Genomic DNA, 14,547 nt, shown 5'->3' on the forward strand with positions numbered 1-14,547 from the left:
TCCCAAGTATGCTCTGAACTGTTAGCATAGAGCCCAATGGCCAGGCTGGAGTTCATAAACCATGAGATCATGACCTGAGCTGAGATTAAGAGTTAGGCACATAGGGGCGCCTGGGTGGCGCAGTCGGTTAAGCGTCCGACTTCAGCCAGGTCACGATCTCGCGGTCCGTGAGTTCGAGCCCTGCGTCGGGCTCTGGGCTGATGGCTCGGAGCCTGGAGCCTGTTTCCGATTCTGTGTCTCCCTCTCTCTCTGCCCCTCCCCCGTTCATGCTCTGTCTCTCTCTGTCCCAAAAATAAATAAAAAACGTTGAAAAAAAAGTAAAAAAAAAAAAAAAAAAAGAGGCACATAACCTGCTGAGCCACCCAGGTGCCCCAATTTCAGTGGTTTTGAAGTACTTTGGGGCATATGAAGTTTGGAAAGCCCTTTGGAATTCTCTGCCTGAAATCTTACATTGATAAGGCATGAGGTTTTATTTTTTAATTTTCCACTTTTGCTTAGTATCACTGTTACTAAACTTCAACTTTTTTGCCACAAAGGATGGCAAACAGTTCTAAGTTATGAGTAATTAAAGCAAGATAATGTAGTTGCTGACAAAGTGAAATTGCCATACATTAATAGGTAAACTATCATCTTTTTCTTAAGATTCTCTTGTAATGTCACGACCAGACAATAATCACCAGTGGATGTTCAATAAGAACTGTTCTCCTATTGTGGATGTAGTGATAGATCCTTACCTTGTATATCATCTTCGACCACATCAAAAAGAAGGGATCCTATTCCTATATGAATGTGTAATGGGAATGAGGTAGGAAAATAATTTGTTTATTCTGACTTTTGATTTAACCTGTAACATAATGGTTTTCTAGAAAAAGTCTGATAAAAAGAGTCTCAGTATATCATGAATTATGCTTAATGTGTGCATTTATTCCAAAAGTGGTTCTTGATGGAATCCCATGTGCCAGATATCTTGCTAGGAGCTGGGCATACAGGAGTCAGGACCATGGGTCCTATCCTTAAGTAGTTTTTAAGGTATTTGAAGAAATAGGTAAATGTAGTCAACCTTAATGTGGTACAATAAGAGCTCACTAGTATGAGAAAGGCTTATGAGGGCAAAATTGAAGTAGCTGTTAATTCTGCTTATGAGACTTTTGAAAAAAGATTTTCTTCTTATCTCACTTCTACTTAAAAAAAAAAGAGTCTTCCCCACTCCCTTTTAAATATTTATTTATTTATTTATTTTGAGAGAGAGAGTGTAAGCAGGGAAGGGGCAGAGAGAGAGGGAGAGAGAAAATCCCAAGCAGGCTCGGTGCTGTCAGTGCACAGCCCTATGCAGATTCAGGGCTTGATTTCATGAACTGTAAGATCATGACCTGAGCAGACATCAAAGATTGTATTCTGAAAAAAAAAAAAAGAAGAACTGGATTTTTAGTCATCTGAGTCACCCAGGTACCATCCCCAAAAAAGGAATCTCCCTCATTCCCTTTTAAATGGAGTTTTCTGGTAAAGAACTGTAGCATCCTTTCTTTCTTTCTTTTTTTTTTTAACGCTTATTTATTTTTGAGACAGAGACAGAGCATGAACGGGGGAGGGGCAGAGAGAGAGGGAGGCACAGAATCGGAAGCAGGCTCCAGGCTCCGAGCCATCAGCCCAGAGCCCAACGCGGGGCTCGAACTCGCGGACCGCGAGATCGTGACCTGAGCTGAAGTCGGACACTTAACCGACTGAGCCACCCAGGCACCCCTGTAGCATCCTTTCTTAAAGATATTTTAGAGGACACACGCACACAAAAGCTTGATAAAGGAAGTAAAAAAGAATCAAAGGAACCTGCTAACATCTTGTTATATTTCTTTCTATATATATTTCCTTTTTGTTTTGCTTTTAATGCATAGGCCCTTGATTTTTAAATTGATCATTTAATAGGGAGTTGGGAATGTAAATTCCCTCACACTCTTTTTTTTTAAGTTTTTAAATTTTTATTAAAAAAAATTTTTTTTAATGTTTATTTATTTTTGAGAGAGAGAGACAGAGCATGAGCAGAGGAGAGGTGGACACAGAATCGGAAGCAGGCTCCAGGCTCTGAGCTGTCAGCATGGGGCCTGATGGGAGGCTCGAACTCACAAACTGTGAGGTCATGACCTGAGCTGAAGTCGGACACTCAACTGACTGAGCCACCCAGGTGCCCCAATTCCCTCACACTCTTAAGAACCCTTTGCATGATGACAGCTTAAGGAAATGCTATATCCGAGAAACTTTCTAGACTCCTGTTCTTTCTCAAATCTGCTCTTTTCTTTGGAGACCGTATCTCATTTGGCCTGGAAAGCAAATTTAATTTCATCTCTCTCACTTTCTCAATCTAATCAAACCTCAAATTTTAATTTTGAACTCCTAAATATCCTTTGATTCCAAATCTTTTCTGGCACCACACTGCAGCAGTGCTAGTAACTGACATTATACGATTATGTTTTGTTTGGATTTTTGCAGTGGCATCTAGCTGTGTAGCTGTTTCTGATGCTCCTCAAATTCACTCTTATTGCCACCAGCTTGATTTTTCTGAAAAACAGTTCTGAAAATGGCATTCCCTTGCTTAACATGCTTCAGACTCTCAGAACTTACAGGAGTGTTACCTGATCTGTAACATGCACTCTGCTCATGATTTGTGGGATTATTTTAGGTGGACACAGACAAGCCTTGTTTTTTAATTCTGATAGTAGTATATTTAGTTAATGAATTATTAGAAAAAACAGCGTTTAAAATTTTTGATTTCGTTAATCATGCCTGGACTTTTCAAATAAATCTAAGTACAAAAGGGAGTTGACTTAAGGAAAAATAAATAATAACATATAGTATCACATATATGGCAAAAATTGTGATGGTAGTCACGAAAGACTGATGGTTGGGAGACATTGACTTGCAAGATAAGTCTGAGTTTTCAAGGATACGTATGCTCATCTTTAGTCTCTGGCTATCTTGCCAGGTTCGTAGCCTTTGTATTTCCTTGTTTGGAATTCAGTTCAAGCTCCCACTGTGTTGAACTACTTGATTCATATAGTGAAATCTTATTTACCTTTGTTTGACAAGGTCCATCTTCCCAGTGAAGCCTTCCTGTTCTCTTCCCTCCACTGTGGAAGGATGGATCACTATTTTATCTCTGCCACTCTATATCTCAGCTGGCATTTGGTTTTGCATTGGCAAGTTGTTGATCTAAAATGGTAATAATGGGAGTGCCTGGCTGTCTGGCTCAGTCGGTAAAGCATGCAACTTGATGTCGGGGTTGTGAGTTTGAGCTCCATATTGGGTGTAGAGATTATTTTTTAAAAAATAAAGATTTTTAATTAAAATTAAAATGTTTAAAAATCTTTAATTTAAAAAAATGTTTATTTATTTTTGAGACAGAGACAGAGTGTGAGTGCGGGAGAGGGCAGAGAGAGAGGGAGACACAGAATGGAAAGCAGGCTCCAGGCTCTGAGCTGCCAGCACAGAGCCCGACATGGGACTCGAACCCTCGAACCGTGAGATCATGATCTGAGCCGAAGTCGGACGCTTAACTGACCTAGCCACCCAGGCACCCCCAAAACAAATCTTAAAAAAATAAAATGATAATGACTGTAATTCATGTTTGTGACTTTTTTCTGTACTTTGAAATGGAAAACATATAGTTAAATTTTGGTTATTATTTTTACTAATAAGAAATAGAATGAATTAAACTATAATCAAACTGGGGGCCTCTGGGTGGCCCAGTTGGTTAATATCTGACTCTTGATTTTGGCTCAGGTCATGATCTCATGGTTTGTGAGATTGAGCACTCTCTCCCTCTCTCTCTGCTCCTTCCCTGTTCACGTGCATGTGCGTCTACACACTCTTTCCCTCTCTCAAAATAAATAAAACAATTTAAACTATAATAAAACTCCACTTTTTAAAAATTTTAAATTCCAGTTAGCATACAGTGTAATATTAGTTTCAGGTGTACAATTTAGTGATTCAATAATTACAACACTCATTGCTCATCACAAGTATACTCTTTAATCCCCATCACCTATTTCACCCATCCCCCACCTTCCTTCCCTCTGTTGACCATCAGTTTATTCTCTGGAGTTAAATCTGTTTCTTGGTTTGTCCCCCTCTCTCTTTTTTCCCCTCTTCTCGTTTGTTTTGTTTCTTAAATTCCACATATGAGTTAAATCAGTATCACTCATCATCAGGGAAATACAAATCAAAACTACAATGAGATATTACCTCATACATGTCAGAATGGCTAAAATCAACAACACAAAATAGATGTCAGTGAGGATACAGAGGAAGGAGAACCCTCTTTTTCTAAAATTTTTTTTAATGTTTATTTTTGAGAGAGAGAGAGAGAGAGAAACAGTGTGAAAGGGGAAGAGGCAGAGAGAGGGAGACACAGAATCTAAAGTAGGCTTCAGGCTCCAAGCTGTCAGCACAGAGCCTGTTGTTAGGCTCGAACCCACAAAGCATGAGATCATGACCTGAGCTGAAGTCAGATGTTTAACCAACTGAGCCACCCAGGCACCCCAGAAAGGAGAACCCTCTTACACTGTTGGTGGGAATGTAAACTGGTGCAGGCACTCTGGCAAACAGTATGGAGATGCCTCAAAAAGCTAAAAATCGATCTACCCTATGATCTAGCAATTGCATTACTAGCTATTTACCCAAAGAATACAAAAATACTAATTCAAAGGGATATATGCACCCCAATGCTTATAGCAGCATTATCTACAATAGCCAAATTATGGAAGGAGTCCATTGACTGTGAATGGATAAAGAAGATGTATGTGTGTGTGTATATATATATATATATATATATATATATACACACACACATACAATGGAATATTAGCCATAAAAAAAATGAAATCTTGGGGCGCCTGGGTGGCGCAGTCGGTTAAGCGTCCGACTTCAGCCAGGTCACGATCTCGCGGTCTGTGAGTTCGAGCCCCGCGTCGGGCTCTGTGCTGCCTGCTCAGAGCCTGGAGCCTGTTTCCGATTCTGTGTCTCCCTCTCTCTCTGACCCTCCCCCGTTCATGCTCTGTCTCTCTCTGTCTCAAAAATAAATAAACATTAAAAAAAAAAAAAATTAAAAAAAAAAAAATGAAATCTTGCCATTTGCAATGACATGGTTGGAACTAGAGTGTTATGCTAAGTGAAATAAGTCAGAGACAAAACCATACTTATTTTGGTAATATCCTTAATTCTTTTGATTTTATAACATGTATATACATATATATGTATATATGTATATGTATATATATGTATATATATGAAGAGCTTTAAAAGCTATGAAGTGATATAAACATGCCACTTAATATTCTTTATTATATTTAATTTTAATTTGTATTAACTGAGTAGGTCTGTAGGATAAGTCTATTACTAAGTTACATGTATTAGATCAATATTTAGTGTTTTTTCTTATAGTGCAGGGAGCTATATGATTGAGGAGTTCATTTACTGCTTGAAAATCATAAATACAGCTCAATTGATCTTTCTGGTTAAGATTATAATATATTTTAAATTGTTTTGATAACTGATGCTGAAACTGATAAAAATTGCTCAACTGTTAGTGATAAGAAGCACAGTTATAGTTATTCAAATGTATATATAAAATTGGGATTCATTTCTAGTTTCTCTAAATATATATGTATGATAATATCACATGATATAGATTCAATTGTCGAATTTCAGATTTGTTTTAGTAATTTAGTTGATAGTAAATATGTCATGAAAAAAATTACAAATTATCAAAGATGCAAAAGATATGTTGTAAATCAGATGCATGAAATCCTAGAAAAAGGATTTAGAAGGGGGTAGAGTTTGTCCTAATTACAAAACTATCAGTTTCTGATTTTTTGACTAATAAGTGACAGTATTAGGGGCATAAAATATTTAACTATTGTGACTAAAAGAAGTATAATTATTTCTAACAGAGTGAATGGCAGATGTGGAGCTATTCTTGCTGATGAAATGGGTTTAGGGAAAACATTGCAATGTATTTCACTCATCTGGACTCTACAGTGTCAGGGACCCTATGGAGGCAAGCCAGTAATAAAGAAGACACTTATTGTCACACCTGGGAGCTTGGTGAATAATTGGAGGAAAGAATTTCAAAAATGGCTAGGAAGTGAAAGGATCAAGATATTTCCTGTTGATCAGGTAAGAGATTTTCAACACAGTTTAGCCTTGGTCATTTTCTAAATCTCTGTGCTTTTTTTTTTCTTTTGTTTAAAAAATTTTTTAAAATATTTATTTATTTTTGAGAGAAAGAGAGAGAGAGAGACAGTGTGAGTGGGCGAGGGGCAGAGAGAGAGGGAGACACAGAATCTGAAGCAGGCTCCAGGCTCTGAGCTGTCAGCACAGAGCCTGATGCAGGGCTCAAACTCACAGACCATGAGATTATGACCTGAGCCAAAGTTGGACGCTTAACTCACTGAGCCACCCAGGCACCCCCTTAATTTTTTTTTTTTTAATGTTTATTTACCTTTGGGAGAAAGAGACAATGTGAGCTGGTGAGGGGCACAAAGAGGGAACACAGAATCTGAAGCAGGCTCTAGTCTCTGAGCTGTCAGCACAGATCCTAACCTGGGGCTTGAACCCACTAACTGTGAGATCATGACCTGAGCTTAAGTCGGACGCTTAACCAGCTGAGCCACCCAGGTGCTCCATTATATCTCTGTGCTTTTCAAATCAGCACTGAAGTTTTCACTGTCTATATGGTAGTTTTTCAAGTGTATTGTAACTCTGCAACTCCTTTGCAGAAAAATGGAATCTTGGCTTACAATTTGGTTTTGAGTGCACATATTCTAATTAATGTCTGTCAGGAATATGCTGCTTGAATTTGATTTTACAGTTTTAGCCCATGATTTGTTAAATACTGTCTTTTTTTTTTTTTTTTTTTTTTTTAGGACCACAAAGTAGAAGAATTCATCAAATCTCCATTTTATTCTGTTCTTATCATCAGTTATGAAATGTTACTTCGTTCCTTGGATCAAATTAAGAATGTTAAGTTTGATCTTCTAATCTGTGATGAAGGGCATCGTTTGAAGAATAGTGCCATTAAGACAACTACAGCCCTCATTAGCCTTTCTTGTGAGAAAAGAATAATTCTAACTGGTCAGTATTTACTTTGGGGAAGACTTGATGGGATTTTTGCCTACTTATCATAAAGGATTTGTAATATGCTTGGCATCCAAAGAATTGGTGGTGCTGGATGGAATTCATACTAATAAACCTATGGTAATTAAGTCTTGGTAGGATTCTGAATTTTCAAATCCCTATGTAATTTTCCGCCACTTAGATTTTGGAGTTTTTGAAGAATAAACAATGCTATCATGATAAAGAATGTAGGAGATAGGTCTGCATTGTCTCTTCATGGTTCCTAAGTCTGCTATTTATAGCTGTGCAACTTTGGTCAAGTTATTTAACTTCTCTGTGCCTCAGTTTCCTTATCTGTGAAATAAGGAATAATAATACCATCTACTTTGTAGAGTTATTGTAAAGGTCAAAGGAGTTAATTCATGTAAAGTTATTTAAAGACTACCTGACACATGGTAAATGCCTAATGCCTAAGTATCCATTGTTTATATATGTATATGCTGCATGCATAATTTATTGCTGGCCAAACTTGCTGGCCCAGACTGTCTGGAAAGGGGGGTGGCCCATATGTAAATACAGGAATCTTTTTCTACTCATTCCTTTTTAGCCTAGACTAGAATCAGGCCTGAATAGCTCAATGTAGCTTTCCTCCCACACCTTACTTTGGCCTTGTGTGGCCCTTCCAATTTCTGGAGAATTATCCTTGTTTGAATGAGAGCCTCCATTCTCCTCTGCATCTTGGTCAATGATTGACTCATAGAGGTAAGTGAAAAATGCCAGAGCCCTTGCCTTAGGGTAATTTCAGGACCGGCTTTATAGCACAATTTATGCTCTAAGGATTGCTATAATTTATCTCAAGCAAGGAGGCCATCCTTGCTTAGTTTCTTCCCCTCCTATTCTCTGATTCTATTATTCTCTTTCTCCTCAGAGCACTCCCTCCATACATGTTGTACAGCCAAATCCCTGTCTTGGGCTCTGCTCCTGGAGAACCCAGTCAAAAGACATAAATCCTTTCCTGCAGCTATCATTGGCAAATGGGATCCGACTATCATGAATGGCTTGGATTAGTTAGCCAGGGTTGGATGTCTGGAAGTCAACCACAAGGATCCTTATACCTTTGTTTCCCTTCTTACTTGCTTGCTTTTCTCATTCTGCCTATCTTAAAAAAAATTGTTTTTGATTAAGTAAGCTCTGCCCCCAACATGGGGCTCAAACTCATGACCCCGAGATCAAGAGTTAAATGCTCTACCGACTGAGCCAGCCAGGTGCCCTTGATTCTGCCTTTTTTAGTCATTGTCATGGATATTTATTTAAAGGCTTAACAAAATGCGTACCAACATAAATATCATATTCTATTATGTATCTCAAAATTTAGAACTAGCTAGATGTGTTATATAATTAATAAGCATTGATCCTTCGGGTTGACCCATTTAATTTTGAGGGGTATGATCATTAAATTCCCTGGCATTGTAAAATTCATGTTATCTATGTTAATGAATAAGTGCATTTTTAAAATTTTTTTTTCAACTTTTTTTTTTTTTTTATTTATTTTTGGGACAGAGAGAGACAGAGCATGAACGGGGGAGGGGCAGAGAGAGAGAAGGAGACACAGAATCGGAAACAGGCTCCAGGCTCTGAGCCATCAGCCCAGAGCCTGACGCGGGGCTCGAACTCCCGGACCGCGAGGTCGTGACCTGGCTGAAGTCGGACGCTTAACCGACTGCGCCACCCAGGCGCCCCAATAAGTGCATTTTTATATGCCTCTTACATATATTTTTGGACAACCTTTTCTAGTCTTGTTATTTGAATGTCATCTGAAATTATACTGTAGGACTTTGCTGATTTACATGGGGTTTTTTTTTGTTTGTTTTTTGAGAGAGAGAGTGAGAGAGAGATCGCGCACACGAGCATGGGTGGGAAAGGGGCCGAGAGAGGGAGACACAATCTGAAAGCAATCTCCAGCCTCTGAGCTGTCAGCGCAGAGCCCGATGCGAGTCTCGAACTCATAAACCATGAGATCATGATCTGAGCTGAAGTCGGATGCCTAACCGACTGAGCTACACCCAGGCACCCCTACATGTTTTTTTGATATAATTATTGAAACATGCTAATGTTTCTTTGAAAATTAGCCAGAAGTTTTTGAGTATGTAATTTATTCAGGGTATATTTGTGTTAACCTTTAAGATTAGTGAAGATCTCAATTTGATCTGAAAACTTTGAAAGGTAATAATTATAGGTGTCATTCACTGAGTATTTACTAAATGTCAGGCACTGTGCTACAACGTGCATACAGTGTCTCTACTTATTGTTGTAATACCACTGGGAAATTGTTAACTTCCCAGTTTTATAAGTGAAAGAATGCTGAATTTAACTTAAAGAGCTCAAGAATCTTGTCCAGAGTCACACTGTTATAATATTAAGAATCACTAACAGTTATGGAACATTTATTGTGCTTTAGGCACTGTTCTTAGTATATGGATTAACTAATTTGATCCTGACAATCCTAGGAGCTGCTATAATTATCCCCATTTTCTAGAAGTAAACTGAGGTATGTAACTTGCTTAGGGTCACTCAGAGAGTAAATGATGCAGGTGGGATTTGATCCCAGGCGAGTCAGGCTGCAGAGCCTGGACACAGCCACTATGCTGAAGTTAAAACCAGAGTTAAAAATTTATATGGTTCTTAATATTTTTTGTTCACTTGGAGTTGGCTGCTCTTTCTCATCTCTAAAGCCTTTAGTTTAGGTTTGTTAGGGAAGAGAGTACAAATTTCTACAAACAACCTGTGACTGTAAAACACAAACTTGACCTTTCATCACTTTTGTTTCTCTTAGGTACTCCAGTTCAGAATGATCTTCAAGAATTTTTTGCATTAATTGATTTTGTAAATCCAGGAATATTAGGCTCTTTGTCATCTTATAGAAAAATATATGAAGAACCCATCATTTTATCGAGACAACCTTCTGCTTCTGAGGTATAATTTATGTTAATAAATAGTTTTAAAAAAAAAGACTATGTTCAGGAAAGTCATCCACAACTTGGGCAATATTTTAATTCAGGAAAAATTAAATTAGTGAATTCTTTATTTTTCCATGATCCTTCAACTCTTCCTGCATTCTTTATTTTAGAGAATAATATCACATTAAAAAAATCATAAATAGGCACTTCACAAAGAATTGTAATTGACAGTAAACATATAAAAATATTCATTTTTACTGATATTGATGAAAGTAAACTAAAGTAACCATAAAATAACTTCAAAAAAAAAAGTTTTATTTATGGAGGTGCCTGGGTGGCTCAGTTGGTTAAGTGACCAACTTTGGCTCAGGTCGTGATCTGTCAGTTTGTGGATTTGTGCCCCACCTTGGGCTCTGTGCCAACAGCTCAGAGCCTGGAACCTGCTTTGGATTCTGTGCTTCCCTCACCCTCTGCTCCTCTCCCACTCATGCTCTGTCTCTCAGTCTCAAAAATAAAGAAAACATTAAAAAATTTTTTTTAAATGTTTTATTTACTTATCTTTTAAATGTTTATTTTTGAGAGAGAGAGTGCACATGCACACACAAGTGGGGGAGGGGCAAATAGAGGTGGGGTTGGGGGATCTGAAGCAGATTCCATGCTGACAGCAGAGAGCCTGATGTGGGGCTTCAACTCTGATCCAACTCAGATCATGACCTGAGCCAAAAGTCATACACTTAATTGACTGAACTACCCAGGCGCCCCAGGATGTTTTATTTATTTTTGAGAGTGCAAAAGTGGGGGGAGGGCAGAGAGAGGGATCCGAAGCAGGCTTTGCGCCAACAGCAGTGAGCCCAATGTGAGGCTTGAACTCACGAACTCATGAGATCATGACCTGAGCCGAAGTTGGATGCTCAACTGACTGAGCCGCCCAGGTGCCTCACTCTTCTATTGGTGTTTTAGTTGGTTTGATTTACATAGTAATAGCAAGTATAGATGAGAGTACTGTTGTCTATTGGTTGGAATGTAAATTGGCATATAATTGGAGAATAGTTTAGTATTATGTATCAAAAGCTTTAAAATTGTGCATATTTTGTGGTGCGGCAATACTACTTTTAGGAATTTATTATAAAGAAATAATCATACATGTGCTTAAAGATTTAGCTGTAAGGGTAGAAAATTCTGAAACTAAAGGAAACAAACTAATTGGAAACAGACATTTCTAAAGGTAGGAAAATGGTTAAAGCAGAGTCTGCATGTTGTTTACACAATGTATTTCATTGAATCTAAAATAATACCAATTTAAGGTGCATCGTTATTTTATGAACCACTAAGGAAAACATGCTAATAAATATAGTTTAAGAAGTCATTGATGGTGGCTCAGTTGGTTAAGTTCCGATTTTGTCTCAGGTCATGATCTCACAGTTTGAGCCCTGCATCGGGCTCTCTGCTGTCAGCACAGAGCCCACTTAGGATCCTCTGTCTCCATTTCTCTCTGCCCCTTCCCCACTCTCTCTCTTCCTTTCTCTCAAAAGAAGCATTAAAAACAAATTTAAAAAAGCATCCTATATGAGAGAAGTTAAAGTATAAAAAAATACGTCTCAGAATTAATAAAATGATAATTAGTAAATATTTATTGAATATTTCCCATGAACCAGGAATGATACACAATAATAGCTTATGAATATATTTATTAGCATGGAAAATGTTAATCATATATTATTTAAAAATAAAATCACATTCATTTATTTACCCAACACCTACATGTTAAACATCTAAAGTGGGCCAAATGTAAAGTGTTAAATACTAGGGAATACAGTGAAAAGCCAAACTGAATGGCGGCTTGTTCCCATGAAGCTTCAACTATAAAGATCCTGTTTTTGTTACAAATAAAAGTAAAATGTTAAATACATTTATATGTTAATATAAAGGAAAAAGACTTGGAAGATAATACATAAAAGTGTTGGCAGTAGTGGTTGTTTCTGATTGATTAAACTTGGTTTCAGTTTTAGTTTTGCATAACTGTATTTTCTGACTTTTCTTCAGGGAACCTATTTCTTTTGTAATAAAAACTGAAAATAGTTTTAAAATGTGAGGGGAATTTTTTATGATTTATATAGAAATGAATATATACATATGGGATATTATTTTAAGCTTCACTGTGAAGTTATGTATGCTCAAAAAAGAATTTAAGCTTATATTTCAATCATACTGTGATTTGACTTAAAAAAGTACGGTGGTAAAAACTTTGACACAAACAAAAAGAAGCAAACAAATTGGAAGCAAACATTTCTAATGAACAATGTTGTAATGATTTTGAAAGAATTAGCTGTGCTTTGTGCCAGTAATTTCTTGTAGGTTTAATTTTAGGGTCAATAACTTGTCAAAATATTTGCTTCTAAGAATTTGCTGAGTTAGTTCTTTGTTGATGATTTTAAGACTATGTACCATGACAGTCTTCACATAAAAGGTTACTTTTAGAATAATTTAATTTGTAGATTATTGATTGCTGATGGCTCTCAACAGTGCTAATAGCCAAACAAAGATTAGGAGACTGGCTTAATTTAGTTAAATGGTTATGCTGAACATTTAAAGAGATGATGGGTCAGCTGGGTGGCTCAGTTGGTTAAGCCTGACTTGGGCTCAGGTCATGATCTTTTTGGGTTCAAGCCCTGCATTGGGCTCTGTGCTGACAGCTCAGAGCCTGGAGTCTGCTTCCCATTCCGTGTCTCCCTCTCTCTCTCTCTGCCCCTCCCCTGCTTGTGCTCTGTCTCTCTCTTTCAAAAATAAATAAACATTTAAAATTTAAAAAAAAATGAACAAAGAGAATATGATTGGTTTTTCTATCCCAAACTCAAACTGAATTTATTCTGTTAAAAAAAAAAATCTGAAGGGATGTAATTAGTAAATGGTTTATTGATATAAAATGTTTAATGTTCCTTTTAATTGCAATAATTCTTTGTTTATAATACTTTTAAGTCTGCGATTTTTCCATAGGAAGAAAAGGAGTTAGGAGAGAAAAGAGCAGCTGAACTTACTTGCCTCACTGGACTCTTTATCCTTAGAAGAACCCAAGAAGTCATAAATAAGTATCTTCCACCTAAAATAGAGAATGTAGTCTTTTGCCGACCAGGAGCACTACAGATTGAGCTTTATCGAAAGCTGTTGAATTCTCAGGCTGTCAGATTCTGCCTTCAAGGGTTGTTAGGAAATAGTCCTCATCTAATATGTATAGGAGCTCTTAAAAAGCTGTGCAATCACCCCTGCCTTTTGTTCAACTCTATAAAGGTAAGTAGTATCTGAGACTGTGTCAGAGATGTGAGCTAAGGGTTCTGTGTCATGTGAGTCTAAGAGGGCAAATTGGGCCAACCCCAGGGGTTGCATTTGTGGGTTTTTGAGAAGCTCTCCAGCCTCTCCTATATGTTTCATCTGTACAGCTTATCTAGCTTCTATTTGTTCAGAACATGTCCATACATAATAGGACTGAACAAGGGGTGAAATGGATGTGAGGCACTGCCTTCTAGAGTTTGCCCCATGCCCTTTGGTATCTTGTCTAACTAATACTTTGCTGTGGTCCTCCTTCCTATTTTATATATATGTAGCCAATCAGTTTTGTTTGGTGCAAACAAATAGAAAATTTATCGTTGAAAATAATTTAATTTTTTCCCATTATAAAAGTAATGTATGATACATATTGTATGAAATTTATAAAACTCAGAAAACCAGAAGAAAATTAAAGTCATATGATTAGACTGTGAATTGGTGTAACTGAAAGATAGTTGGCAATGTGTACCAAAGCTTTAAAACTGTATGTATTTTGTGGCCTAGCAATACTTTTAGGAATTTATTATAAAGAAATAAAGCTCTCTAGCCAGAAAAAAAACCCATATTTCGATATTAATGATCTTAGCCAAAACTTATTAAGCATATAAATGTACCCAACACTAAATGTTTTTCTAGCATTATTTTGTTTATTCTTTACAAAATTGTGGAATAAGTATTGTTATTACCGTCCCTACTTTTTTTTTTTTTTTGTGAGGAAACAGGGACTCAAAGATACGCATATATAATCTAGTTCTAGAGAAACTTAATTTTAATGATGTTATGCTTATTATTTTAAAATCTACTTTTTTTCCACTAAATAAATTGAGAGCATTTTCCCAATTAGATACCTTCTCCAAGTATGATTTTTAATGATTATATAGTTGAACTAACCATTTGGATATTTAAGAAACATAAGGCAGTTTAGAGTATAGTGAGAGTTTTCTGTTTTGGAGTTAGAACTGGGTATCAGTTCCTATTCTACCGCTTACCAGTTCTTTAAGGACAAATTTTTATTAAAAATTTAAAAAAAATTTTTTTATTTTTCATGAGCTGGGGAGGGGAAGAGAGGGAGACAGAGAATCTGAAGCAGGCTTTGTGCTGTCAGCGCAAAGCTGGATGTGGGCCTTGAAGCCATGAACTGTGAGATCATGACCTGAGCCGAAGT

General features: G+C 37.1%; 1 protein-coding gene across 1 annotated transcript in view; it reads left to right on the forward strand.

The window, feature by feature from the left end:
• Nucleotides 1–14,547, forward strand: part of RAD54B (RAD54 homolog B) — a 57,719-nt gene that overhangs the window by 22,684 nt on the left and 20,488 nt on the right. The window contains exons 5-9 of the mRNA XM_030304195.1: nucleotides 643–805; nucleotides 5,940–6,165; nucleotides 6,915–7,122; nucleotides 9,938–10,077; nucleotides 13,056–13,346. Of these exons, the coding sequence (XP_030160055.1) occupies nucleotides 643–805; nucleotides 5,940–6,165; nucleotides 6,915–7,122; nucleotides 9,938–10,077; nucleotides 13,056–13,346 (1,028 nt within the window). The remainder of the gene's footprint in view (nucleotides 1–642; nucleotides 806–5,939; nucleotides 6,166–6,914; nucleotides 7,123–9,937; nucleotides 10,078–13,055; nucleotides 13,347–14,547) is intronic.

This window comes from Lynx canadensis, chromosome F2, assembly GCF_007474595.2.
Source record: "Lynx canadensis isolate LIC74 chromosome F2, mLynCan4.pri.v2, whole genome shotgun sequence".
Taxonomy (NCBI): domain Eukaryota; kingdom Metazoa; phylum Chordata; class Mammalia; order Carnivora; family Felidae; genus Lynx; species Lynx canadensis.